General features: G+C 48.6%; 3 protein-coding genes across 5 annotated transcripts; 2 read left to right on the top strand and 1 right to left on the bottom strand.

Annotated features, from left to right (window-relative positions):
- The first annotated feature begins 1,623 nt into the window (after positions 1 to 1,623).
- Positions 1,624 to 4,748, top strand: spra (sepiapterin reductase a). Its single transcript, XM_037485349.2, has 3 exons — positions 1,624 to 1,983; positions 2,900 to 3,190; positions 3,422 to 4,748. Exons 1-3 carry the CDS (start codon positions 1,662 to 1,664, stop codon positions 3,610 to 3,612), a joined length of 804 nt encoding a protein of 267 aa, XP_037341246.2. The 5' UTR covers positions 1,624 to 1,661; the 3' UTR covers positions 3,613 to 4,748.
- Positions 4,749 to 5,430: 682 nt separating this feature from the next.
- smyd1a (SET and MYND domain containing 1a) lies at positions 5,431 to 11,079 on the top strand. Its single transcript, XM_037485074.2, has 10 exons — positions 5,431 to 5,711; positions 6,565 to 6,741; positions 8,287 to 8,500; positions 8,631 to 8,761; positions 8,878 to 8,916; positions 9,179 to 9,374; positions 9,476 to 9,568; positions 9,652 to 9,815; positions 9,929 to 10,097; positions 10,192 to 11,079. The coding sequence occupies exons 1-10, from the start codon at positions 5,575 to 5,577 to the stop codon at positions 10,303 to 10,305; spliced, it is 1,434 nt and encodes a 477-aa protein (XP_037340971.1). The 5' UTR covers positions 5,431 to 5,574; the 3' UTR covers positions 10,306 to 11,079.
- On the bottom strand, positions 10,660 to 24,457 carry dqx1 (DEAQ box RNA-dependent ATPase 1). 3 transcript variants are annotated; one of them, XM_037485073.2, is made up of 13 exons: positions 24,341 to 24,457; positions 24,086 to 24,231; positions 22,412 to 22,797; positions 21,888 to 22,081; positions 15,775 to 16,231; positions 14,678 to 14,983; positions 14,313 to 14,412; positions 14,056 to 14,214; positions 12,856 to 13,047; positions 12,548 to 12,673; positions 12,234 to 12,424; positions 11,899 to 12,089; positions 10,660 to 11,566 (listed from the first exon to the last, which is right to left on the bottom strand). In XM_037485073.2, the coding sequence occupies exons 3-13, from the start codon at positions 22,739 to 22,741 to the stop codon at positions 11,359 to 11,361; spliced, it is 2,454 nt and encodes an 817-aa protein (XP_037340970.2). In that variant the 5' UTR covers positions 22,742 to 22,797; positions 24,086 to 24,231; positions 24,341 to 24,457; the 3' UTR covers positions 10,660 to 11,358. The 3 variants fall into 3 exon arrangements, with proteins under 3 accessions (XP_037340970.2, XP_037340967.2, XP_037340969.2); XM_037485070.2 differs by having other exon boundaries at positions 24,086 to 24,426; XM_037485072.2 differs by having other exon boundaries at positions 22,412 to 22,791; positions 24,086 to 24,426.
- Between the last annotated feature and the right edge of the window lie 293 nt (positions 24,458 to 24,750).

Genomic DNA, 24,750 nt, shown 5'->3' with positions numbered 1-24,750 from the left:
CCGGGCCCCGGGCCCCGGGCCTCGGCCCCTGTCTCGACAGGGCGTCTGCCCCCCATATGGCCAGAGCCCGCAGGCAACGCCGAGTGACCTTGACCAGACGGCGCTGGTTTCCCCTCGGGGAGAACCCTTTGGCCCTGAGCCACCACTGCAACGGTCTCAAGTGTAACGGGCCGCAAAGGATCACGTTGGATACCGCTGCCAGGAGACCTAACAGTCCCTGAAACTGCTTCACAGTGAGTGGCTGGCCTAGCTTGTCCTGCTTGACTGCAGAAAGGATCGAAACTACTCGAGCGGGAGACGGATGTGCCCGCATCGTGGTCGAATCCCAAACAACGCCCAAGAAGGTGGTCCTCTGCACTGGGGACAGCCCGATTTTCCTGGCGTTGAGTCTCAGCCCCAGACGGTTGATGTGGGCAAGCACAACATCTCGATGTTGGGCCGCCAGCCGCACGGATGGCGCTAGAATCAACCAGTCGTCTATGTAGTTCAAGATGCGGATGCCCTGCAGACGCAATGGTGCCAGAGCAGCGTCCACGCATTTGGTAAACGTCTCGGGTCTACAGACACAGCGCCCTGTAACAGCGTACTGGCAGGGAAGCGCTAGTGTAGTAGAGCCGGAACCCTCCTCGGAGGGGGCGAATGGCCCTCGGGCTCGTGCTCGCTGGACCCGGCGTGCCTCGAAGCGGCGGCGGGGACAACGGACCGACTCCCGGAGAGTGACCACTGACCACTTATATATATGCGTTGCCTGCTTCCCATAAAGGCCAAACTTGAGGAAGCCTCAGGAGGAGTGAGGAAACTGAAGCGGGAGAAGAGTGAGGCCTAGAGGAGAGAAAAGAGCGCCAAGAACAACATGCAGGCTCTTCTGGAGGAACCGAAGGATAAAAATCTCATCGATGAAGAGCTGAAAGACAAGCTGAATGCTACTGAGGTAAAATAAAAATATTACAATAAATATTTAGTTAGTGGTTAAATGGCTACATGGTTAAATGTCTGTCTACTTTTTAATTATATTAGGTGGCTGAACTTTATTGATGTCAGACCTGGTCTCAAAAAAATGATGTTGGACATGCTGGAAAGACGGCGTCAGGAAGATGAGGTCAAATACATGTGACCATGTCCATGTCCATCAAGAGATTAATACAATAATTTGAGTTATTAATTGTTTAAACTAAACATACAAGTATTGCACCCATCTTTTCTGTTTAATGATATTTTGTATGAAAACCCATGGTTATAATTATAATTATTCATAAATATGCAGAGTGCAAAAATACATCTCTGTACAGGGTGGGGATTTCAACATGCAGCATTTGTTGATGTATATTTGTAAAGGGAAATCTTGTACCCATTTTAGAATTATTTTCTGGAACATAACATAATTATTCATAGTATCAATAGTACCAAACCGTTTAAAAATCGGTTGGAAATTGGGCAAGTTATGATTATTTAAAAAGTACACGAATCACTACCAACACAATGTTATGAGCTGACTGTAGCAAGATGGCGGCCATGTGCGGACGTTCGACTTCGTTGACCTGCAACGCGGACGAGACATCTAGCCTTTATTTATATATATATATATATATATCTATGGTCTCTGCACTTGTCTCTGCACTCGTTGGGATATAACGCATGCGCAGAATGAGCCCTCAGTAACCATGTCTTCCACTGCGCGTACTGACCTGGGCCGGGCGCTGTGCATCATCACCGGGGCCTCCAGAGGCTTTGGTCAGGCCATAGCGAGAGAGATGTCTCGGTTGGTAAAGCCGGGGTCCGCGCTCGTCCTGACGGCCCGTTCCGTCGAAGAGCTGCGGGCCTTGCAGGCCGAGCTGGCCGAGTCTGAGGCAGGCCGAGCGGGGCTGGTGGTCGAGTGCGTGGTAGCAGATCTGAGTGAGACGGACGGACTGGAGAGCATCGTTGCAGCGTCCAAAGAGGCCTTCTCCGAGGACATGGACCACCTGCTGCTGGTCAACAACGCTGGTAAGGGAGTGAGGCCGAGTGCGAAAAGTGGTCGGTGGAAGGTGGCGATGGTCTAATCCACCGTCCGCGCTACTGTGGTGAGGAGCAGCCGTATGCAGCCAAAGTTTTGATCATTTGAAAAACAAACGTGAACCTGAAAGTTTTGGTCCTGAACATTGTAAAATACAGCAATATATTCAAAATAAATAGTGGACGAAAAGTTTGTTTAGGGTTGACTTTAGTTTTGAATCAGATGTATATTTTTGGATATTTGCTGTATTATATTATTCGGTTGCAGGTTTTAGGGGGCGGGGCATTAACGAGGGAGCGTGTAATCACGAGTTGCCTTCAGGAGACCTAAAATAAATCATACACCAGCAGCTTAGTAAACAAGCTGCTGGTGTATGATTTATTTTAATAGTAGATAACAAGTCCGTAATGTATGTCTTTGTATTTAGTTGTACAGAGTAGTTAATACAGCGCTTTGTAAAGTCAGACAAATGCATCCCTACATTAGGGGCCCCAGCAGCATTTGAGTGGAACCCTTTTATAGGGTCCTCGCTACAACTAGTCGTAGAGGAACCTATTATATTTCAAGAAATGTATTATTATTATTATTCTCACAAACCGCAGGCCTTTTTGGGGACTTTGTCATATTCAAAATGTTGTTAAAGGTTTCATGGATAAGGGACTGTTAAAAAATTTGATAATTTTTGGGTCTCAGGATCACACTGCGCGATTTTGAAAAGAATCAGGTTTAATCCCTGGGAGGAGTTTGGTCTTTTACAACTGTAAGAAATCATGAAAATAGGCAGAGTTTCAACCATTAATTACAGCGCCCCCTATTCTTCAAAAATTATGAAATATTAAGGTTTGTTCAGGGCTTCAATGTTCACACATGCTATAATTTTGGTAAGCCCTCCTTTCTTCTTCCTAGCGTCGCTGGGGGACGTGTCTCGCTATGCCAAAAGCTTCACAGACATGGCTGAGGTGGACTCTTACTTGTCTCTAAACGTCAGCTCCTCCCTGTGCCTCACTGCCAGCGTCCTGCAGGCCTTCCCACGGCGTCCAGGTCAGCTCCGCACCGTGATCAACATCTCCTCACTGTGCGCTCTGCAGCCCTTCCGCTCCTGGGTGCTGTACTGCACCGGTAAGGCTGCCCGAGACATGATGTTCAGGGTGCTGGCCGAAGAGGAGCCGGACGTCCGGGTGCTCAGCTACGCCCCAGGTGAGGAACTACCTGTTGCTACTGCCGGTGTTCCACTCCAACTGGTCAGCCTGAGGCTGGAGCTGGTTGGAGGAATTGAATGAAGTCTTTCTGAAGAAGTCCCGATAATGAGCAGCAATACCATTGACTTTCAGTCACAGAATAATGAGGGGAGGATTAAACCATGATGCATTTGTTGTGTCCATTCCCAGCCTTCACCCACACTCACTTGTGTCCTCTGTCTTGAACCAGGGCCTCTGGACACCGCCATGCAGACTTTGGCCAGATCCACAACGGCTGATCCCACCATCAGGAAGTCCTTTTCAGACATGTTTGCTCAGGGCCAGCTGCTCACTTGTGAGGCGTCTTGTTCCAAGCTGATGAAGCTCCTCCTGGAAGACAACTACACAACAGGAGCTCACGTCGACATCTTTGACCTGTAGACACCGCATGACTGCCTACACATTTATGTCCTTAATTTATATGCTAATGTATTTGATTTATATCTACCACCTGCATTACAGTTTGAAGTGGGTAGATAGTAAACATCAACATTGTAGCCTTTTATATTGAAATGGACCAATATGATGCCTGCATATCCAAATGAGGTTCAGCAAGTGCAACATTCCAGAACTCCAGTTAGCTCTCTGCAGGAGAGCAGCGGCGTAGATGACACCCTCTGTAAACGTTCAGGGGCTGAGTCATCTCCAGCTCACACAGCATGCGTCCTTGGACATCACATCTATTCCTTTTTATATTTAAAGCGTTGTTAATGATAACCAATACAAATCAAATCTCATAATTGATATACACTAATAAAGAGTAAATCATTTTGAAGTTAATACTGATTGTCACCATAATACAAATGCACAAGTAAACAAAAAGACAAGACATTCTTTAAAGTATAACATTTTATTAACTCATAGTAACATTGATCAAGATCAACCATATCTGTAACCGACACAATTATAAACCTATCTAAACAAATAATTAACTGTGATTGAACAAAGGAGCGTAAGGTGGGGGGGATGCTAGGGAACTAAGGAGAAATACTAAGGAGGGACAAATGTGTCGTACCAACCTTGACACTAGGGGGGCGAGTTAGAGCAAGGATGGCAGTGGTATTCAACCACAGAGGGAGAGAAAAAGTTGGAGCTGCAATGGCAACGCTATCAGTTACCACACTCTAGGGGGAAGAAGGAGGTGGAGTACTTTGATGTAGATGCCGAAGCGAGAGTATTCTCAGGAGCACGTCCTCTTTGGGGAGTCCATCATGTTTCTACGGGAGCCCAGACCAGACAAACCGAACAGCGAGACTTAGACCGTGTCCCTTTACCTGAAGGGAGGGGAAGGAGTCAAAGGCTGAAACTGCACTAGATGTGATCACATCCTAAACACTGCTGCTCACATCTGTTCACAAGGGTGGAAGAGGAGACAAATAGTCCATCTTTGTCATAACGGTGTCCATCAGTTGACGTTGCCTTTTCCACTATTATTTTGATTCATAGCTGCTGTCTTTCAGCTCTAATCTGTTTTGAAATCGTAATTCTGTTTATTAAATAAATGCAATATTTTTTTATTTCTGTCTTTTTTCATTTTTTGCAATTTCTCCAATTAAAGCCTATGATAAGATGCTGACCAACAACAATTTCAAAGTATTAAAAACTCCCATTACTCCACTTAAAAACTACCAGTACGACTCACAATTCGAAGAGTTTACATTTTTATAATACTAAGAAATACTTCTATATTGGTAATCCTTAATGAAGTGTAAATTCCTGATGAGATATCTGATAAATAAATAGACAAATATTTTGATCTAAGAACGAATCCACTGTGGAAATGTTAATTCGGGGTGACAAACCCGTTCTTTCCCATTCCAAACAACCTTCTCAACATGGTTCAGCTTGTAATGAGGTCTTATTATTATATAATACAAAACACGACTAAATCATTGGCTGACAGTACAGCAGAGAGCTGTATTGTGTACCAAATGGCCTCTCTATAGATATGGTGTTGCCATGTTAAAGGCTTTTTGGAGGTCTGAAGACGACAGGATAGGACCCCCCCCCCCCATACATTGCAACGAGCTGCGTCTGAATTTCTCCTGTCATGAGCCTCTGACAGACACCCACAGCTGCCCCGAACCAAAATACCACCAGAGGAACCAACCCAAAGAAGGGGGCACACCTAGACCACCTAGACCAACTACCCCTCCAGCCCCTCATTTCCACTGCCCTCCCCTCTTCCCACTCTTAGAGTTGGTTCAACCGGCATTTATTTTGGGCTGTAGCAGGGGTAGGATTCGTACAGAGGGGGCAAGAACTCTCCACTCGCTACAGCTTGTCCAGTCCCTCATCCCTCTGCAGCCTTCGGCCTCCTCTGGGTATGCTTTCACCAGCAAAATGACTGTGGGGAACATGGAGAGTGCTCAACTGTTTGATGCTGGCAACAAAGGTCGAGGCCTGAGGGCCACCAAAGAGCTCTGTGCTGGGGAAGTGGTCTTCGCCGAGCCCAGTTTCTCTGCTGTGGTCTTCGACAGGTACGAGGCTGCTGTTGTTGTGGTCTGAGACTAGCTGGACAGGTCAGAGGGCTGGCTTCTTCCTACTCAGCATGTCTGCACATCTGTGTGTGGTGGAGAGAGGTCAGGCTTCTCTAAGCGGTGACCTCATTTTCAAATGCCAAATCCTCATGACACTTGCAGTGAGAGAGTTGTCACAGTGTCATGTGTCAAACATTAGTAATAGATATTCCACAGAGATCTTGTGAGAAATAGAGGATATTTGTTCCATATACATGCAGTAGAGCCTGTATCAGTTTTCAGACTGTAATACCTTCATTCTTTAAAATGTTCATATGCTTCATACTCCATTGGGAACTTTGTCCCAGCTCAAATAGGAAAATAATAAAAAGGTTTTCATTAAACAGAAACCAAACATAAAACCAAGGGTTGCTGAGAGGTCTGGACATATGTAGGAGGAGTTGGGAGAGACGCCGAGCAGTGTTTTTAAATACATTTAAAGTCAAAGTTAAGCTTTAACTTTAGGAAGTTTGTCTGACGTTTGTTTCCCCATAGTTCAGGGAAGGTTTGTCTGAGACAAATGTTAAAGATATGGCTGTAATCATTGTGGAATCGACTTGCTTTCTCCTGTCACGGTTTTGCTTTCTGCTGCCCAGGCTCTAATGTTTCTCCTGGTGTGCGACATTTCTACATTTGATTTGTAGAACCGGTTTGACAGAGCCCTTGGAAGGCTGGGTGTACAACTTGTTTCCAGGCTTTTGAGCCAAAGTTAGCGAAATGCAACACTTTAGTTTTCTTTGGTCTCTGCTCTCATTAGTGAGAGATGGTGTTTTTAGTTCAGCTACAAGCGTCCTCTCTTTTGTCTCCTTCCCAGTTTGGCCACTCAGGTGTGCCACAGCTGTTTCCGGCGCCAAGCCAAACTGCACCGCTGTGGCCAGTGTAAGTTCGCCCATTACTGCGATCGCACCTGCCAGACTGCATGCTGGGATGAACACAAGCAGGAATGTGCAGCCATCAAGAAGATGGGCAAGGGGCCCGGCGAGAACATTCGGTAAGGAGAGCTGACCCGAAGCAAGCTGCAGGAGGCACATGGAGAGAAAGTCGTTTGGAAGTGATAGAACAGTGAAGTGCAAGGAAAGAAATCATAGAAGCCAAAGTCCCAAAGTTTCCTTTAGTTTAGTTTCCTTTAGTTTAGTTTCCTAAAATGTGATTCTGTGTTAAGTCAGGTTCATTAGGGACACTAGATTGCTGTGACAAAAGGATTGAATGTATTGCCCTTTGGTACACAACACCTTTTTTGTGATATTTTTGATATGTGATAGAAAATATGTTTACATATATGTGATATGTGATAGCATAGTGTAGTATATGATAGAAAAGTGTGGTATAGCATAGTGTAGTATATGATAGAAAAGTGTGGTATAGCATAGTGTAGTATATGATAGAATAGTGTGGTATAACATAGTGTAGTATATGATAGAAAAGTGTGGTATAGCATAGTGTAGTATATGATAGAAAAGTGTGGTATAGCATAGTGTAGTATATGATAGAATAGTGTGGTATAACATAGTGTAGTATATGATAGAAAAGTGTGGTATAGCATAGTGTAGTATATGATAGAAAAGTGTGGTATAGCATAGTGTAGTATATGATAGAATAGTGTGGTATAACATAGTGTAGTATATGATAGAAAAGTGTGGTATAGCATAGTGTAGTATATGATAGAAAAGTGTGGTATAGCATAGTGTAGTATATGATAGAATAGTGTGGTATAACATAGTGTAGTATATGATAGAAAAGTGTGGTATAGCATAGTGTAGTATATGATAGAAAAGTGTGGTATAGCATAGTGTAGTATATGATAGAAAAGTGTGGTATAGCATAGTGTAGAATATGATAGAATAGTGTGGTATAACATAGTGTAGAATATGATAGAATAGTGTGGTATAACATAGTGTAGTATATGATAGAATAGTGTGGTATAACATAGTGTAGTATATGATAGAATAGTGTGGTATAGCATAGTGTAGAATATGATAGAATAGTGTGGTATAACATAGTGTAGAATATGATAGAATAGTGTGGTATAGCATAGTGTAGAATAGTGTGGTATAACATAGTGTAGTATATGATAGAATAGTGTGGTATAGCATAGTGTAGTATATGATAGAATAGTGTGGTATAACATAGTGTAGTATATTATAGAATAGTGTGGTATAACATAGTGTAGTATATGATAGAATAGTGTGGTATAACATAGTGTAGTATATTATAGAATAGTGTGGTATAACATAGTGTAGTATATGATAGAATAGTGTGGTTTAACATAGTGTAGTATATGATAGAATAGTGTGGTATAGCATAGTGTAGTATATGATAGAATAGTGTGGTATAACATAGTGTAGTATATTATAGAATAGTGTGGTATAACATAGTGTAGTATATGATAGAATAGTGTGGTATAACATAGTGTAGTATATTATAGAATAGTGTGGTATAACATAGTGTAGTATATGATAGAATAGTGTGGTATAGCAGTAAAGGACACAGTGGTGGACACATGATTCTGAATGCTTTCCATACTTGTCTCTCCCAGTCTGGCTGCTCGTACGCTGTGGCGTATACACAAGGACTCAGGCATTGTGTCAGACAGTCAGATGGTCTCAGTGGACCACCTAGAGGACCATGTGGCTGATCTACCTGAAGAAGACCTCAAGCAGCTCAAGGCGGATGTGCACACCTTCCTGGAATACTGCTCTTATGGAAGAAAGCAGCATTCTGTCGAGGACGTCTCACACATCCTTGGCATTGTAACAATGAATTGATTGTTATTGCTCAGTAACACATGATTATATTTTTGTAAAGTGCCCCTCGGAAAGACAGCATCGGAAACGAACTGAGGTACTTTGTCCTCCCCCCCCTTGATGTGTCTCTCTGCAGATCAAGTGTAATGGAGTCACACTGAGTGACCAGAGAGGCCTGCAGGCTGTGGGCTTGGGTCTTTTCCCCAACCTTTGTCTGGTCAACCACGACTGTTGGCCCAACTGCAGCGTCGTTCTCAACCATGGCAAGTAGGTACCACAGCTCCCTATTGACTCTGTAATTCAATATATATTATGAGTGTATACCAGAATAATAAGTAGAAAAATGAAAACTGTGAACCATCGTTTTTCTCTGGTTGTTGCAGCCAGTCAGCAGTGAGTTCTGCTCTCCACTCTCAGAGGCGGTAAGTACTTCAGCTGATGTGACGTTCTTAGATGTATATGACAACACCAAGTATGACCCATAGCAAATAACACCCAGACTTCTCAGAAATGATGTGTGGTTTCATTCATAAAGCCAATTGACATAAACAAAGACTCAATTAATGTGCATCGGTGCTGATAAGTAAAGATAAAGAACATTTTAAAAAAGAAAGGCAGGCGTCACCATGAAGTAGTGTGTAAGAGGAGAAGATGAGACCCCTCTCTCGTGCCCCTCTGTCTCAGGATCGAGCTGCGAGCTGTGGGTCACATCTCAGAGGGTGAGGAGCTGACTGTGAGCTACGTGGACTTCCTCAACCTCTCCACTGACCGCCAGAAGAAGCTGCAGGAGCGTTTCCACTTCCAGTGCCGCTGTGAACAGTGCAGTGAGCACGCCAAGGACCACCTGATGATGGCTGCGGCAGAGCGCGAGGGGAACAAAGTCTGGCATTACATCATAACGGTCACATCTTCATTTCACGTTTGTGGTGATGGAAATAGTGAATGTTCCTGTTGGCTGTTGTCGTTGTGTCTCCCTCTCAGCCCTCGGCTGATAAGGTGAAAGAGGTGACCGCGTTCAGTAAAGAATGTGTGGAGAAGATCGAGAGGCTCCGCATTGAGAAGGACTACCACGAGGTACACAGCACTCCTCATCCCTTTGTCTCTCTCATTGTCTCCACCTCATATGGTTCACCCTCGTTCCGTCGGCCCTCTCTCAGGTTGTGAGGATGTGCCGTGATTGTCTGGAGAAGCAGAGCGATGTCTTAGCTGACACTCACCTGTATGTGCTGCGCGTGCTCAGCGTTGCCAGCGAGGTGCTCTCGTACCTGCAGTCCTTCTCTGAGGCTGCAGGCTACGCCCGCAGGATGGTGGAGGGATACATGTGGGTATCATGGATAAAGGAAAGATATTAGCCTTAATATACACACAACCCTTGTTGGTTTAGTAGTATGCATAGATGATTGGTGGCGCTCTCTGTGGGATTTGTTTTGGCAGGAAACTGTACAACCCCAATAATGCTCAGCTGGGCATGGCCATCATGCGGGCAGGTGTCGCCCACTGGCATGCGGGGCAGATCGAAGTGGGTCACGGCTTCATTTGCAGGGCCTTTGGCATCCTCATGGTGACACATGGACCCAACCACCCCATCACCAGAGACCTGGAGGTACTTGATGCTCTAAACTACTTCTAGGAGTACAGCCAAGAAATATTTCTACAGACAGAGCATTTTTCAACTGTTGTCTTTTTTGTGCCTTCAGTCTATGCGCATGCAGACTGAGATGGAGCTGAAGATGTTCAAGCAGAAAGAATGTGCGTACCACACCACAAGGGACGCTGCTCTGATGACGCAGCCCATGATCAGCAGCTTCTAAGCTGAAGGCCTCCTTCGCAAGAATCTACACCACTGATGAAAATAAATAGAGAAATGAGATGAAAATTATACGCATACATAGTCATGGTTAGTCAATTTGCATTGTGGGAACACCTGTGCTCTGCTGCCTCGCCTCTGACCCTTATAAACTGGGGAAGTCCTTTTGTGTGCATGAGGTTTGACCTTTGCACCTCAAGACAATTCTCCAGGGGAGATAACGCTTGAGCTTCCACACATACAGAAAGCCAAGCAAAGGGCAAAGTCCACCCAGTATGGTATTAATTAACTATAGTGGTTAGAATAAAACAGTCCCTTAGCTGACATATTTCCAACACAAGAACACACTTATTTGAAGTAGTGTATAGAAAGAAATCCTATGAAATAGGATGTTTTATTGCTGACACAAAGATGGAGAGAAAAACGTAGAATCTAAGCAGGAAACACAAATTATTATACAAACAGTATCAAAACATTGAAAATAGAAGCTTTGTGGATCACAGTAAGCCCTGAGAAGCCATCTGTGCATGAGCATCTGCATAGAGGTCAAAGGTCAACCATAACATGTTTCTGCTCACTGTAGTGCGTATTGCTATTAGCTGAAGTCTATTGTGTTTTAACAACAATTACACTTCAGGGGTTTGACAAAGTATTTCATGTTTGTAGTACCACACAAAGCACAAAGGATGTTTGTTTGCTGTTGCTATGCACTGTAACGCGAGTTCCCAATCTCACGCTATTCTAGTTAGATCCATCATAAAGTAATTATTACAGACTACTATCACACTATTTGCTTTTTTATAGAAAAACAGAAACACAAGTCCCTCATGAAATAAAAATAATTCTAAATAAAACTAATAACAAGGAGAAATGAAGGGGTTTAAATATTTCCCAAAGCCACTGCATATAAGATACATCGACAATACATTGCTGTACATTAGGGATTTCCAGTAAAGGTCCATTTGAAATCACACATGATGATCTGTGATGATTAAACCCACCTTTTTACAAAGTACCAAGATTTCAGTATAAAGTGACCACTGTGTCTTCTTCCCACTCATTGGACAATACAGAGCTCAGTGCCAGACTGACTGTGAGTTTCTCCGGTGGCGTCCACGTCTCTGTGAGTCCTGCTGGGCTCGTCTGACCTGTGGTCCGGGTCGTATGGCTGGGGCTCCAGACTCTGCCTCAGCTCCATGAGCAGCTCTTTGCCATCACTAGATGGCAGGTTCCCCAGGTAGTACTGGGGGGCCAGCTCCACAAGCCTACAGCGAGAGGGGGTTCATTATTGACCATCCTCGGGTGAACAGTGAAACATTCTAAAAAACAACCTTATTTTCTTTCCCTGAGCCGGGAGGTGATTAGCCTAGCTTAGCATGAAGGTTGGATGCAGGAGGAGAAGCTAGCCAGAAATGCGCTCACTTCAAAATTGAGGGTTCCCCTTAAAATCAACAGATGACTTGACCCAGTCCTAACTATTAATTCCGTCCAAGGTGGATAATATTAAGGGACGGCAAGGTCGTCTGACTTTACTCGCGTCCCTACGTTGGGTCTCTCCGGGTACTTCGGCAGACATATAACTACCAGTTTCACTCACATCTGAGGGTGGACTTCTGAAGCGATGCGGATGCAGTTATCACAGGAGATGGTGAACTCGTGGTACAGGACCCAGCTGGGGGGTTTGGGGCACGGCTGCCGACACAGGTAGGAGGAGAAGGGATGCAGGTGAGCCACGTGGCGGTGAGTTAGCAGGAGGTAGTTACCTGAGCCATCCACATCGTGAGCCACCTGAACAGAAGAACAACTGGTTTATCGGCAGAAGGGTAAAGGAAGACGTAGGTGTGTGAAATTAGAGAATGGTGAGACGCAGCGATTTTCGAAATATTATTGAAGACAGAAGAGCTGGGGATAATGGGACAACAGGGTGTTTACTTTGAGGAAGAAGCCTGAGATGAGAGCCCGCTTGATGTTTGTGCAGTTGTCTTGGCATCCAAAAGCAGGAGGAGAAACAGGAAGCTCGATTCGCTGCATCACCTCCAGCAGCTCCGCTCTGATCACCACAGCCAATCGCAAGGCAGCGTGACTGAGGAAGTTTGTTGTGCACCACGCTTCATCCTGATTATCTGAAATCACCACACAGAGACCACTCACACTCATTGACATATCTGTTGTAAAGCCTCATTAGAAGAACCCATGACCACTGGGAACCCAGTAACTTCATGTAATGAAGGCTGCGCAGTACGTACGTTCTATAAAGTGGTTGTAAATATTAATGAGGGTCATGTGGTCTCCCTCTGCGTGCATCAGGGGTCTCCAGTGTGTGACCGCGATCTCCTCTCCTTTGGGCTCCGCTGTCACAAAGCAGCTAGGAGCTGACAGAAGACAGAAACCACATCAAGAGCACATTAGTCAATATGTATATAATAATATAATAAGATACTATGTGCTGTATCCTCAAATATGTATTATCTTACATAGCCATTGCATATCAGTGGGTCACAGGGCATTATATCTCCTGGAATGTGAGTGGATTACAGTCATTCTTTTTCTTTACCTGTAAGCATGGCGGCTATAGTGAGCAGTTCATCTACACAGTCATACTCGCAGGCAGCGATCAGGGCTTTGGCCAGTGGGGGCTCCAAGGGCAGCTCCGACATTATGATGCCCACCTCTGACAGGTTCCCATCGTCATCCAGTGCTGCCAGGTAGTCCAGGTCCTCCAGGGCCTGCATTAGAGCCTCTGGGGCTGGGAAGGAGACACCCATGGAAGGAAAATAAATATGGAGGACATGGAAATACTGATACAATATGAAGTGCTCTGCAATACGCTGTAGTACATAGCAGTGTTGCTGTGTGGAGTATTTGTGTGAGCAGGGCGGTGTATGAGGGACTGAGTCTAAATAAAGCACAGTGTGAGTGATGAAAAGTCCTAATGGAGCTTTATAGACTGAAGAAGAGGAGGCATCCACACACTGTACTTGTTCATAGATACAGATGTAGCTCGTGACTGCTTTTTTTTCTTTTTTACATGCAACCCTCTGGGAAAAGGAAGCCTTTTTAAAAAGCAGGTGCATTTAAAAAACTTTTCAGAAGTGACTTTTCAGAAAAAGTGCTTGGTGACGTCAAGTGCCGTTTTGACAGCTGACCAATCAGGACAAGGATAGTAGGTACGTAACCCACTACCTTAGTTACCGGTGGCCCCAAAATAGACCAAGCTGGAAACCTAGCACCGTCTAGGCCTGGCTCCGGGACCAGATTGCTAAAGGCCCTCTGCGAGGATTTTATGCACCCATAAACGCTTTGGCTCTTCCTCCCTCCACCCTCCTCCTGCTCCTCAAACGCCAAAACTAAAGCAAGTAATTGCGTTTCATTTGCCATAGTTGCTAGCTAACAATAAGTAGTCTCATAATTTATCGCTATAATGTTTGATGTTCCAGTAGTAGAACTGCAGGAACATACCAGCTGGCTCAGAACCTTTTGAGAAATAACAGTAGAACAATTGCAGGTGTAAAACCATCCTGGTGGTGTGGTAGTATTTTCAAATTGTATCAAATGGTCTCCATAAATCCACCTGCCCTTCCTTTCCCTGGTAGAGTCCTGCTCAGCTCTTAAGTGGTAGGTCCCGTTACAGTCGCTCCCTCCAGGAACACATTCAGCCATGATGACTCCCACAAGGACTCTCTCGGTGAAAACAATACCGGCCTCACAGTCACAGTTGGTACCAAGTGTTAATCAAAGCAGTTCATGAATGTACCTGGTCGGTCGAGGAACTTGCACTGTCCCATGTCGGCAATATCAAGCCTCTTGAGCAACAGCACCAAGTGGCTCAGGTTTTCCTCCACCACCCCTGGACAATGTGCCTCCTCCATGCCGCCCTCATACAGAGACTGGGCGTAAAGACGGACGCACAGCCCTAAACACAAATGAGAGAAAGGTTATACAGTTCATTAAGTTAAACCTTAGGGTTTAGGAAGCTGGTAATAACAACAGTAGCAATGACCTTTGACCTACCGGGGAGGTGGCTGTTCACTCTTTGCGTTCTCATGTCCGCCTGGTGTTTGCTGATCGTCCTCACCACATGCGAATTAGCTCGTATTTGTGTATTGTAAACCTTTGGCGGGATACGAGGGAAATGTCAGAACTGGATTTGTCCATTTTTACATGAAATAAAGGTAGTGGCTTTTTTACGTTTCATTTTATTTGAATTTTTTGATTGAGCGCATTAGCACAAGGTTCTATCAAAAGGATACAAACTACCAATGATCAGAGGAAACACATGCAATACAAACATAGTAGATGAAGAGAATTTGGCATGTTTCAATAAAAAAAATAATCATAACATTTAGTCAGGTCAGAAAAAAACTACACAGACTCACAGTTTTGAGTTGAAGGCCTGTGTCTATGACGTAGCGAATGGCTGGCAGGGAGAAGGAAGCCTCTGCCAGGCTATCGGAGAGAATAACCTTCCTTTTCACCCCCTGACCTTTGGCTCCCCGCACGGAGCAGTCTAGGGCCTCAGAGCCGTCACTCTCCCTTAGTGCAAGATCTTCAGGGCTGGATTCGTAGACCCGCTGGGTCAGTCCACCCAGTCCAGCATAGAGGGGGAGGATCCTGAGAGGACCAAGCTGAGGACTCAGAGCTACACACTCCTTCTCCAGCAGAGCCAAACACACCTCTGTTTCCTACACAGAGAGAACAGAGCATCAGTTTGAACTTCACTCTCAAGCCCTCCACACATGTTATGAGTGTTGCAGTAAGCTGACACAAGGCAACCGTAGTGTGTTTGCCTGTGCTTGTTTGAGTCACTGGGGATCAACCAGAACACATCTGTATAACCAGAGAGGTCAACAACCCGCTCCATCTGAAATAGAAACAAGCATTGACTCCAAATGTTAACATGAAGGGAGTATAATGTTCATGAGCGAGTTGGATAAATATACAGATGGCTTTGCACATGACAGATACACTGTGACTGTGTGTGTGTGTGTGTGTGTGTGAGAGAGAGAGAGACACTGGCCTCTCAGGTGGAGGTGTCCTCATTTCAGTCCTATAACACAAAGCTGGTGGAGCTCAGAGCTTTTCCTTTTGTTAAAAATACAAAAAGACCTAAACAGTAACTTGATACATTTCTTCCAATGAACAGGACCGTCACTCCACAGAAATGCTGAACTCTTTACTGATGAACCACCGAATGTGAGACAGGAGGCACAGTGACTCAAAGGATAACTGGTTAACTGGCACTATTAATAGTCATATTCAAATTTTGTTGTGTTGATCATAGCCAGAAGGTCTTCTCCCCTTGAAAACCATTGAATGTTGGAAGGGATGCTAATGGGTGAATGATGACCAACTAGTAAAGCCCATCTACATCAGCTCAGAGATGTTGATGTCACAAGTTAAGTGGCTTATTTAAGTTAAGTGGCTTATTTTTTTGGTGAATAAAGAGTAATATGCATCATTAGTAGACGTGTACCTGAGCACTGGCCAAGAACACCATCACATCTCCTTCCTCTCCCCTTCGGTGGAGATCCAGGACCATGTGACAGGCAGCAACTGCCGGCTCCTTCCCTGATGAAAGCTCTCTATACAGCGTCTCCACCCGGTTCGCCTCAATCGCAGGCCTCCTTCCCCCCTGTGCCTCGCTCCCTTCCTCCGGCTCTGTGGTGGGTGGGTCTTGGAGCACACTGTCCAGGGTGAGGTGAGGGACTGATGGTCCCAGGAAAGTGGAGAGGCGAGGCGCCAGCGTTGGGTGAGTGAGGAGAACCACCCGGAAGTTGTCCGGCCTCTGGCGGCAGACGTCACAGAGCAGGCCCAGCAGCACGTCGGTGGGCACGGTGCGTTGCTGGAGCTCGTCCAACACCACGATGCCATACTGATGCAGCAAAGGGTCTGACATCATCTCCTCAAGCAGGAGGCTGTCACTGACAAACCTGGGGAGAAAAAAATGAAAAACAGCAATGAGTGTTCTTTCAACAAATAGAGATTTGAAAGCATTTCGACATCAAACTCAAACGTCACTGTGGTGGTGGGGTGTGATTAGCTCAGCTGCAGGGGGGGGAGGAGAGCTGGGAGGAGGGGTGCAGGGAACGGTGCCGGCAGGTAATGAGCACAGCTGGGATGTATCAACTAATTGTCCCCCTGTGCTTAAAACCAGTAAACAGATCTGGAGAGGGGGGCCCGGAGACTCTGGAGCACGCACGAGCAAACGACGAGTGAACGGCGAGCAAACGACGAGTGAACGACGAGTGTGCGAGGAGTGTGCGACCTCGAAGCACTGCGAGCAAATAAAGAAACTTATATTCGAGCTGCCAGTGTCCGCGTGTTACTCCGCACGTCTGCCACAGTGGCGCCCAACTAGCGGATGGAACCCAGCGATCACCACGCGGAGGGGATGGCGCAGCCGGCGGTCGCGCTCGGGCGGATGCTGGGCGAAATTGCCGCGATGCAGCGGGAGCAAGCGGAGGCCAACCGGCACTTTATGGGGGCGCTCCAGGCCCAGGCGGACCGGCAGACCCAGGTGCTGGAGCAGTTGGCGGCCCGGCCAGGTGCGGCACCGCCGGCGGCGGCTCCCTCGGCCTACGCGGGGGTGGTGCTGCACAGAATGACGCCGGCGGACGAGGTGCAGTCCTACCTCGAAATGTTCGAGGCGATGGCGGGGGCGTGCGGGTGGCCGGCGGACGAGTGGGCGATCCGCCTACTGCCGCTGCTGTCCGGGGAGGCGCAGACGGCGGCGCTTGGTCTGCCACCGGGGGCGCGGCACGACTACGACGGGGTGAAGAGGGCCATCGTTGACCGGCTGGGGCTCTCCCCCGAGGACCACCGGAGGCGCTTCCGGGAGGCGAAGCTGGGGCCGGGGGACCGCCCGTTTGCCTTCGCCCAGCAGCTCAAGGACGCGGCCAACAGGTGGCTGCAGCCGGAGGGCGCGGGCGGAGCACCGGCGGTGGTGGAGAAGGTGGTGGTGGAGCAGTTCCTGCAGGGCCTGCCGCCACGGACCTCGTCGTGGGTCCGCTACCACCGCCCGGCGACGCTGGAGGCGGCTGTCACCCTAGCAGAGGACCACCTGGCGGCTCACCCCGGCGGACGGGGCGACGGCGGACGCCCGCCCGCGTCACCACCCCCAGTCCCCACGCCGCGAAGGAGGACCCAGCAGCCGGCCGCGGCGTGGCCCCTGCCGACGCCGCGATCACCAGCCCGGACCAGGGGGGGCGACCGTGGGGAACCGACCGGACCCGGCACTCTTCCTGACCCACCGAGAGCGCCTCAACCGCCAGGGCAGGAGTGTTGGAGGTGCGGGCAGCCCGGGCACTACCGGCGGGAGTGCCCCCTGATGGAGGTGGGCCAGACGGTGAGGGTTGCCGGACCTCCAACACCCTCCCCCGGCCCGGGAGCGACGTACTGCGTTCCGGTAAGGATCCAGGGGGGTACATACCAGGCGATGGTGGATTCGGGCTGCACGCAGTCCATGATCCACCAGAGGCTGGTTCGACCCGGGGCATTGGTGGAGGCATCGCGGGTATGTATTAAGTGTGTGCATGGGGATATTCACGACTACCCAGTGGTACCGGTAGAGATTAGGTGTGGGGGTAAAAAGCATAAGATTAAGGTTGCGGTTAGCTCCCGCCTTACGCACCCCCTAATCTTGGGGACAGACTGGGCAGGGTTTCATAAGTTAGCGGGGCAGTGCGCGGGGGTGCGGTCACGAGCAGCAGGGACATGCGGGATGTGTGCGGTGCTCAGTGGTGACGCGAGGTTATCCGACACTGCAGACAGGGACGGGGAACCGACGGAGCCTCCCACGGAGACTCCGCGGGCTCCCGAATTACGCTCCATGGAAGATTTTCCACTGGAACAGTCTCGTGATGATACTCTACGCTCGGCCTTCGACCAGGTGATACGTATTGATGGTCACATGGTGCGCCCTGACACCGCATTATCATACCCGCACTTTTCATTGATCAGGGACAGGTTATACAGAGTGAGTCGTGACACTCGTACAGGTCAGGAGAACACCCAGTTAGTAATACCAAAAAGCCGTCGGGAAATAATTTTCCAGGCGGCTCACTATAACCCGATGGCGGGCCACATGGGTAGTGACAAAACTATGGACCGGATAACGGCCCGATTTTACTGGCCAGGCATTTGGGCGGATGTGCGCCGATGGTGCGCGTCCTGCCCGCAGTGTCAGCTAGTGAACCAGCCGGCCATTCCGAGAGCGCCGCTGCGACCGCTCCCGTTGATGGAGGTGCCGTTCGAGCGCTTAGGTATGGACCTTATCGGGCCGTTTCACCGGAGTGCACGGGGATATCGCTTTGTGCTAGTTCTGGTGGATTACGCAACGCGATATCCCGAGGCAGTGCCATTGCGCAACATCTCCGCGAGGAGTGTTGCGCAGGCACTGTTTCAGGTCATCTCCCGCGTTGGAATCCCGAAAGAGATTCTAACGGACCAGGGCACCTCGTTCATGTCACGTACACTGCGGGAACTTTACGAATTACTGGGAGTTAAGTCTATTCGGACCAGCGTCTATCACCCCCAGACCGACGGGCTGGTGGAGCGGCTGAACAAAACCTTAAAATCCATGATTCGTAAGTTCATTCACGACGATGAACGTCATTGGGATAAATGGCTTGATCCTCTGTTGTTTGCAGTGCAGGAGGTGCCTCAGGCCTCCACGGGATTTTCTCCCTTTGAGCTGCTGTTTGGCAGGAAACCCCGGGGGGTGCTCGACCTGCTTAAAGAACACTGGGAGGAGGGTCCGAGCCCCGGTAAGAACGAGATTCAATACGTCCTAAACCTGCGAGCCAAACTCCACACACTGGGTGAGTTGTCACGTGAGAATTTGCTCGAGGCCCAGGAGCGTCAACAACGGCTGTACAACAGAGGAGCAAAGCTGAGACAATTTACACCGGGAGAAAAAGTTCTTGTATTGCTTCCTTCCTCCAGCTCAAAACTCCTCGCCAGGTGGCAAGGGCCCTTCGAGGTCACACGGCGGGTGGGGGACGTCGACTATGAGGTGGTGCGATCTGACAGGGGCGGAGCTACACAGATCTACCACCTCAACCTCCTCAAACAATGGAGAGAGGCGGAGTCCGTTTCGCTGGTGTCCGCAGTAGCTGAGAGAGAGGAGCTGGGGCCCGAGGTTTCTAAGTCCACCGATCCGACCCGGCTCCACTTCGAGGCCCATCTCTCTGCGGCCCAGAAAACGGACTTAGCCCAGTTGCAAAGTCAGTTTAATGATGTGTTCTCTCTCCTGCCAGGTCGCACGGACCTCATAGCGCACCACATTGAGACGTCCCCGGGCGTGACAGTGCGAACACGGCCCTACCGGTTACCTGAACACAAGAGAAAAGTGGTTCAGCGGGAATTAGCGGCGATGCTGGAGATGGGGGTAATAGAGGAGTCCAACAGCGCCTGGTGCAGCCCCATCGTCTTGGTCGCTAAGAAGGATGGGTCTGTGCGGTTCTGTGTGGACTATCGCAGGGTGAATGACGTTTCACGTTTCGATGCCTACCCGATGCACCGGGTCGACGAACTCCTGGACCGACTGGGCACCGCACGTTTTTTTACGACACTGGATTTAACCAAGGGCTACTGGCAGATTCCCTTGTCACCAGAGTCCAAGGAAAAGACGGCCTTCTCCACTCCGTTTGGGTTATACCAATTCGCCATGCTTCCCTTTGGGTTGTTCGGGGCCCCGGCCACCTTCCAACGCCTCATGGACCGGGTGCTTCGCCCGCATGCTGCATATGCTGCCGCCTACCTGGATGATGTGATCATACACAGCACCACCTGGGCGGAGCATGTGCGGCAGGTGGGCGCGGTGCTGGAATCCCTGAGGCAGGCCGGGCTCACCGCCAACCCGGGGAAGTGTGCAGTTGGGCGGAGGGAGGTACGGTATCTGGGGTACCACTTGGGGGGCGGGCAGGTGCGCCCTCAGGTAGACAAGACCGCGGCTATTGCGGCCTGCCCGCGTCCTAAGACAAAAAAAGAGGTGAGGCAGTTCCTGGGGCTGGCCGGGTACTACAGGAGGTTCATCCCGGGCTTTGCGGAGCTGACCAGCCCCTTGACTGACCTGACCCGGAGAGGTGCCCCAGATCCGGTCCAGTGGACCGAGCGGTGCCAGTGGGCGGTTGAGGGGGTAAAACAGGCTCTCTGCGGGGAACCTCTCCTCCATACACCTGACTTTTCTCTCCCTTTTGTCTTGCAGACTGATGCGTCGAGCAGAGGGCTGGGGGCCGTTTTGTCCCAGCAGGTGCAGGGGGTGGACCGCCCAGTCCTCTACATCAGCCGGAAGTTATCGGAGAGAGAGGCCAGGTACAGCACCGTGGAAAAGGAGTGCCTGGCCATCCGGTGGGCGGTCGACTCCCTGCGGTACTACCTCCTGGGACGCTCATTCACCCTCTGCTCGGATCACGCCCCGCTGCAGTGGCTCCACCGCATGAAGGATACCAACGCCCGGATCACTCGGTGGTATCTAGCTTTACAGCCTTTTAACTTCAAGGTGATCCATAGGCCCGGGACGCAGATGGTCGTGGCCGACTTCCTCTCCCGCCCTCCAGAGAAGGAGGAGGAGGGGGGGGGGGGGGGGGGGGGAGTTGGTTCGGCCGGACGGCTCCCCGGCCTAAGTCGGGCGGTGGGGGTATGTGGTGGTGGGGTGTGATTAGCTCAGCTGCAGGGGGGGGAGGAGAGCTGGGAGGAGGGGTGCAGGGAACGGTGCCGGCAGGTAATGAGCACAGCTGGGATGTATCAACTAATTGTCCCCCTGTGCTTAAAACCAGTAAACAGATCTGGAGAGGGGGGCCCGGAGACTCTGGAGCACGCACGAGCAAACGACGAGTGAACGGCGAGCAAACGACGAGTGAACGACGAGTGTGCGAGGAGTGTGCGACCTCGAAGCACTGCGAGCAAATAAAGAAACTTATATTCGAGCTGCCAGTGTCCGCGTGTTACTCCGCACGTCTGCCACAGTCACATGACAAAGAGATAAAGTGACATGGTAACTGGCTGAAAGCTTCGACCTCTCTTTACACAATCATTGTGCAGGGAAGGACACAAGGATCTCTTCAATAATAGCACTGCTCGGACAGCGAACTAAAGGAACACAGAACAAAGAGTCAGGGCGTGGCTGGAAGGAAAATACCCAACTTGTGTATCTGCTATCACGCGGGACACAAATCAGCATCGGTTCAGAAGAGCAGCTTTTCATACCCGTACCCGGGTTACAAGCTCATTTCAAACCAAAGGAAAGGGAATCTCGTCAGACGATACCCAGAGGGTTCTCAGATTACATTTGACCCAAAGCCTTACAGATCTTATGCTCTTCTTTACGCTGACTCTCTTTTTCCCACTGCAGACAGCTCAGCCATCTTTTAAAGAAACATATTTTAGTTACTGCTGTAACTAACATACATCTGATTGGTTCTTTCCCCTCAGGCATCGTGGAATATTGTGGGTTGTTCTGTTACATCAATTGTGAATTATTGAATGCGGAGACATTGATTTCTATGGCAGCTGTATGAGTGACACTGAAAATGAGAGTTTTGAATATGATGTCATTTTCAATATACGTTGTCCATGCAGCCAAACCTGAGCAGGGTGTCGGGTGTACAGCTGTCATCATGAGACACTCTGTAGCCCACCTCCAGACCCAGACTGAGATCCATCTCATCAGCCACGCGCAGGGCCAGACTCACCGCTGTCACCGAATGGGGCTGCGAACAACACACCAGGCCCTGAGAAAATTCATAGGACAAAGCATAGTCCACGCACCACTGTGGCACCTGCAGGGGAAAGAGAAAAGACAAGGAAGTGGGAACATAATACTGGAGACACTAGTGATTACACGCAGTTTTAGAAGCACAGCCAGTATAAATAGAATTACTTGAACATCAAGGTGGAGCAGTCTTCATTAAATGATTGTTTCAGCCATCAACCTGAGAAACACTGACTAATAAAAATCTCTAAAGTTGTATTGTAAACAGCAGTGTTTCCCAAACTGGGGGCGGAAAGACAGAATGAACGTGTAGAATGCTCATTATATGTCCTCTTAAGAGTTTGATCTGAATAGATCTCGGTGACTCCTTATAGCACATGTGATGTCACTGCGTTACCTGGGTGCTTTTCCCAGCTCCACTCGGTGCACTGAGCAGCAGCATGTTGTGGCTCTCCAGGTGCTCCAGCAGACTCTGCCTCAGCCTCCAGATGGGAAACCGCTGCCTCTCTTCCAGCAGGGCGTAGTAGCGCGAAGAAAACGGCAAACCGTCATAGGGGTTCACTTCTAGGTCTCCGAGGCCATCCTCTTCCCCTCCTCCATCACCTTCATCGTCTAAATCCCCAGACAGCAGGGAGGACATGGACAAAGAGTCCAGGGCAGCCGAGGGCCGCACCCTGGGCTCAGTGGACAGGGAGGCAGCGGGGGGCTCTGCTGGTGGCGATGTCATCGTCAGCAGGGGTGGGTGAGGGGCTGGTTCACAGAAAGGCCTGAGATCACCTGCGGCTTAGGAAACAAAGGAAAGTGTGAGGAAGGGGATGTTTGTTAGAAAGCTGTATCATGTTTGCTCTCCGTCTGTGGAAACCTTGACTCCACCCAGTGTGTGTGTGTGTGTTTGTTGAAATAATGGGACTAAAAAGGTGCATGGTCATGTTTGTATATATATATATAAAAACACACACACACACACACACACACACACCGGGGCCACTTTACTAGGTACATCTTGCTGGTAAAGGGTTGGACCCCCTTTGGCTTCTGAAGTGCCTTCATTCTCAGTGTTATACTTTCTACAAGGTGTTGGGAACAGTCCTCACAGCACATCCCAAAGGTGCTCTATTGGATTGAGATCTGGTGACTGTGGGGGCCATTTTATTACAGTGAACTCATTGTCATGTTCAAGAAACCAATCTGAAATGATGTGAGCTTTGTGACATGGTGCATTATCCTGCTGGAAGTAGCCATCAGAGGATGGTACACTGTGGTCATGAAGGGATGGACATGGTCAGAAACAATGCTCAGGTACACTGCTGTATTTAAATGATGCTCCATTGGTACTAAAGGGGCCCAAAGTGTGCCAAGAAAATATTGCCCACACCACTAGATGCTAATAGTATGCATTCATATATATAAATAGAAGTATGTACAAATACATGTTGAGGTTGAGGGAGTTGAGGTAGACAGTTAGGTTGGTAGACAGGAAGACAGGCAGCTAGACGCGTAGACAGGTAGGTTGGTAGACAGACACGTAGACAGGTAGGTAGACATGTAGACGGGTAGACAGGCAGGTAGATAGTTCGGCAGACAATGATATTTTAAAGCAACCTTTGGGTAGTGGGTTCTTACAGTCGGACTACAATGTACAGTTGTTGTTGTTGTTGTTGTTGTTGTAGAGACGATGATTATTTTGCGTCCGCCTTGGTATAAGGAATATAAATGTATCTAACGTTAATAACATTCCTCCAGGGCTGGAGCCATCATTTTTTTGAGTACAGTTCACAAACAAACGGATACCGTGACAGCTAATCGGTGACTGTTTATCTTACATTACAGGTAAATTGATTTAACCGGTCGTTCTGAAGAGGCGCAGGTATAATCTCCATAATGTTTGATCGTGTATTACAGCAACCCGGTAACGTCTCTCTTCACTATTATCTCCGTGTGCAATTTAAGCGACGCGTCACCTGACGGTGCCACAGGCGGAGGTCAAGCGAAACAACGAGGAAACAGACACACATACACGACTCCATAGAGACATTCTGGGTCCGTAACGTCAGTCGGAGCAGTGTCTTACCTGAGGATCATATTGGCAAAGAGATGAAGAAACCAAGCAAGGAGTCCGCCCTCAGTCCACTGTTGTTGTGTCACTTCACCCCTGCCTGCCGTTTAATGCTCACACACCGCCTTCACATCACGTTACCACAGAGGCTGGATAATAAGCTGAGACGGGGAAAACGGGGGGACACTCGTTCACAATCTCTCCGGGAATATTTTCCCCGTCCTAGATGTCTCCTGACAGGTGTAGAACAATAAAAGACGACGCTGTTACCAGGTTGCGTTAGCCAGCAGCCGCCATGTTTTCCCGTGTAGCTGTCAAACCTCGTGCTGCGTTCAAGGACCCTTGGCGTTTTGGGATCTATGGTCAAGACCCGATCAGATATTAAAAATGCAACTTTCCCCAACGCAGTTGTTCTATTCTTTTCAATAAATCTGCGTATGTATGTGTTTGCAATCCACGTGTTTGTATGAGAAAGAAATATATTAAAGTATGATTTGTTTAAACATCTAAAAGCAAAGGGTGATAATGCTCTTCAGCTCCTTGAATGTTGCATCAAGCCGAACACGTCCGTGCGCGTCCGGTCCGCTCATACGTTTGGGGCCTCTCCAAGGCTACAATTTCTCCACATCAAATGTTTTTCATCCAAAGGCTGTAGTGTGATCATTTGATTGACCCATTTA

This window comes from Pungitius pungitius, chromosome 18 (genome assembly GCF_949316345.1).
Source record: "Pungitius pungitius chromosome 18, fPunPun2.1, whole genome shotgun sequence".
In the NCBI taxonomy this organism is placed as follows: Eukaryota; Metazoa; Chordata; class Actinopteri; order Perciformes; family Gasterosteidae; genus Pungitius; species Pungitius pungitius.
Note: the sequence above shows the minus strand (reverse complement) of the source record. Positions and strands in the feature narration are given on the sequence as shown.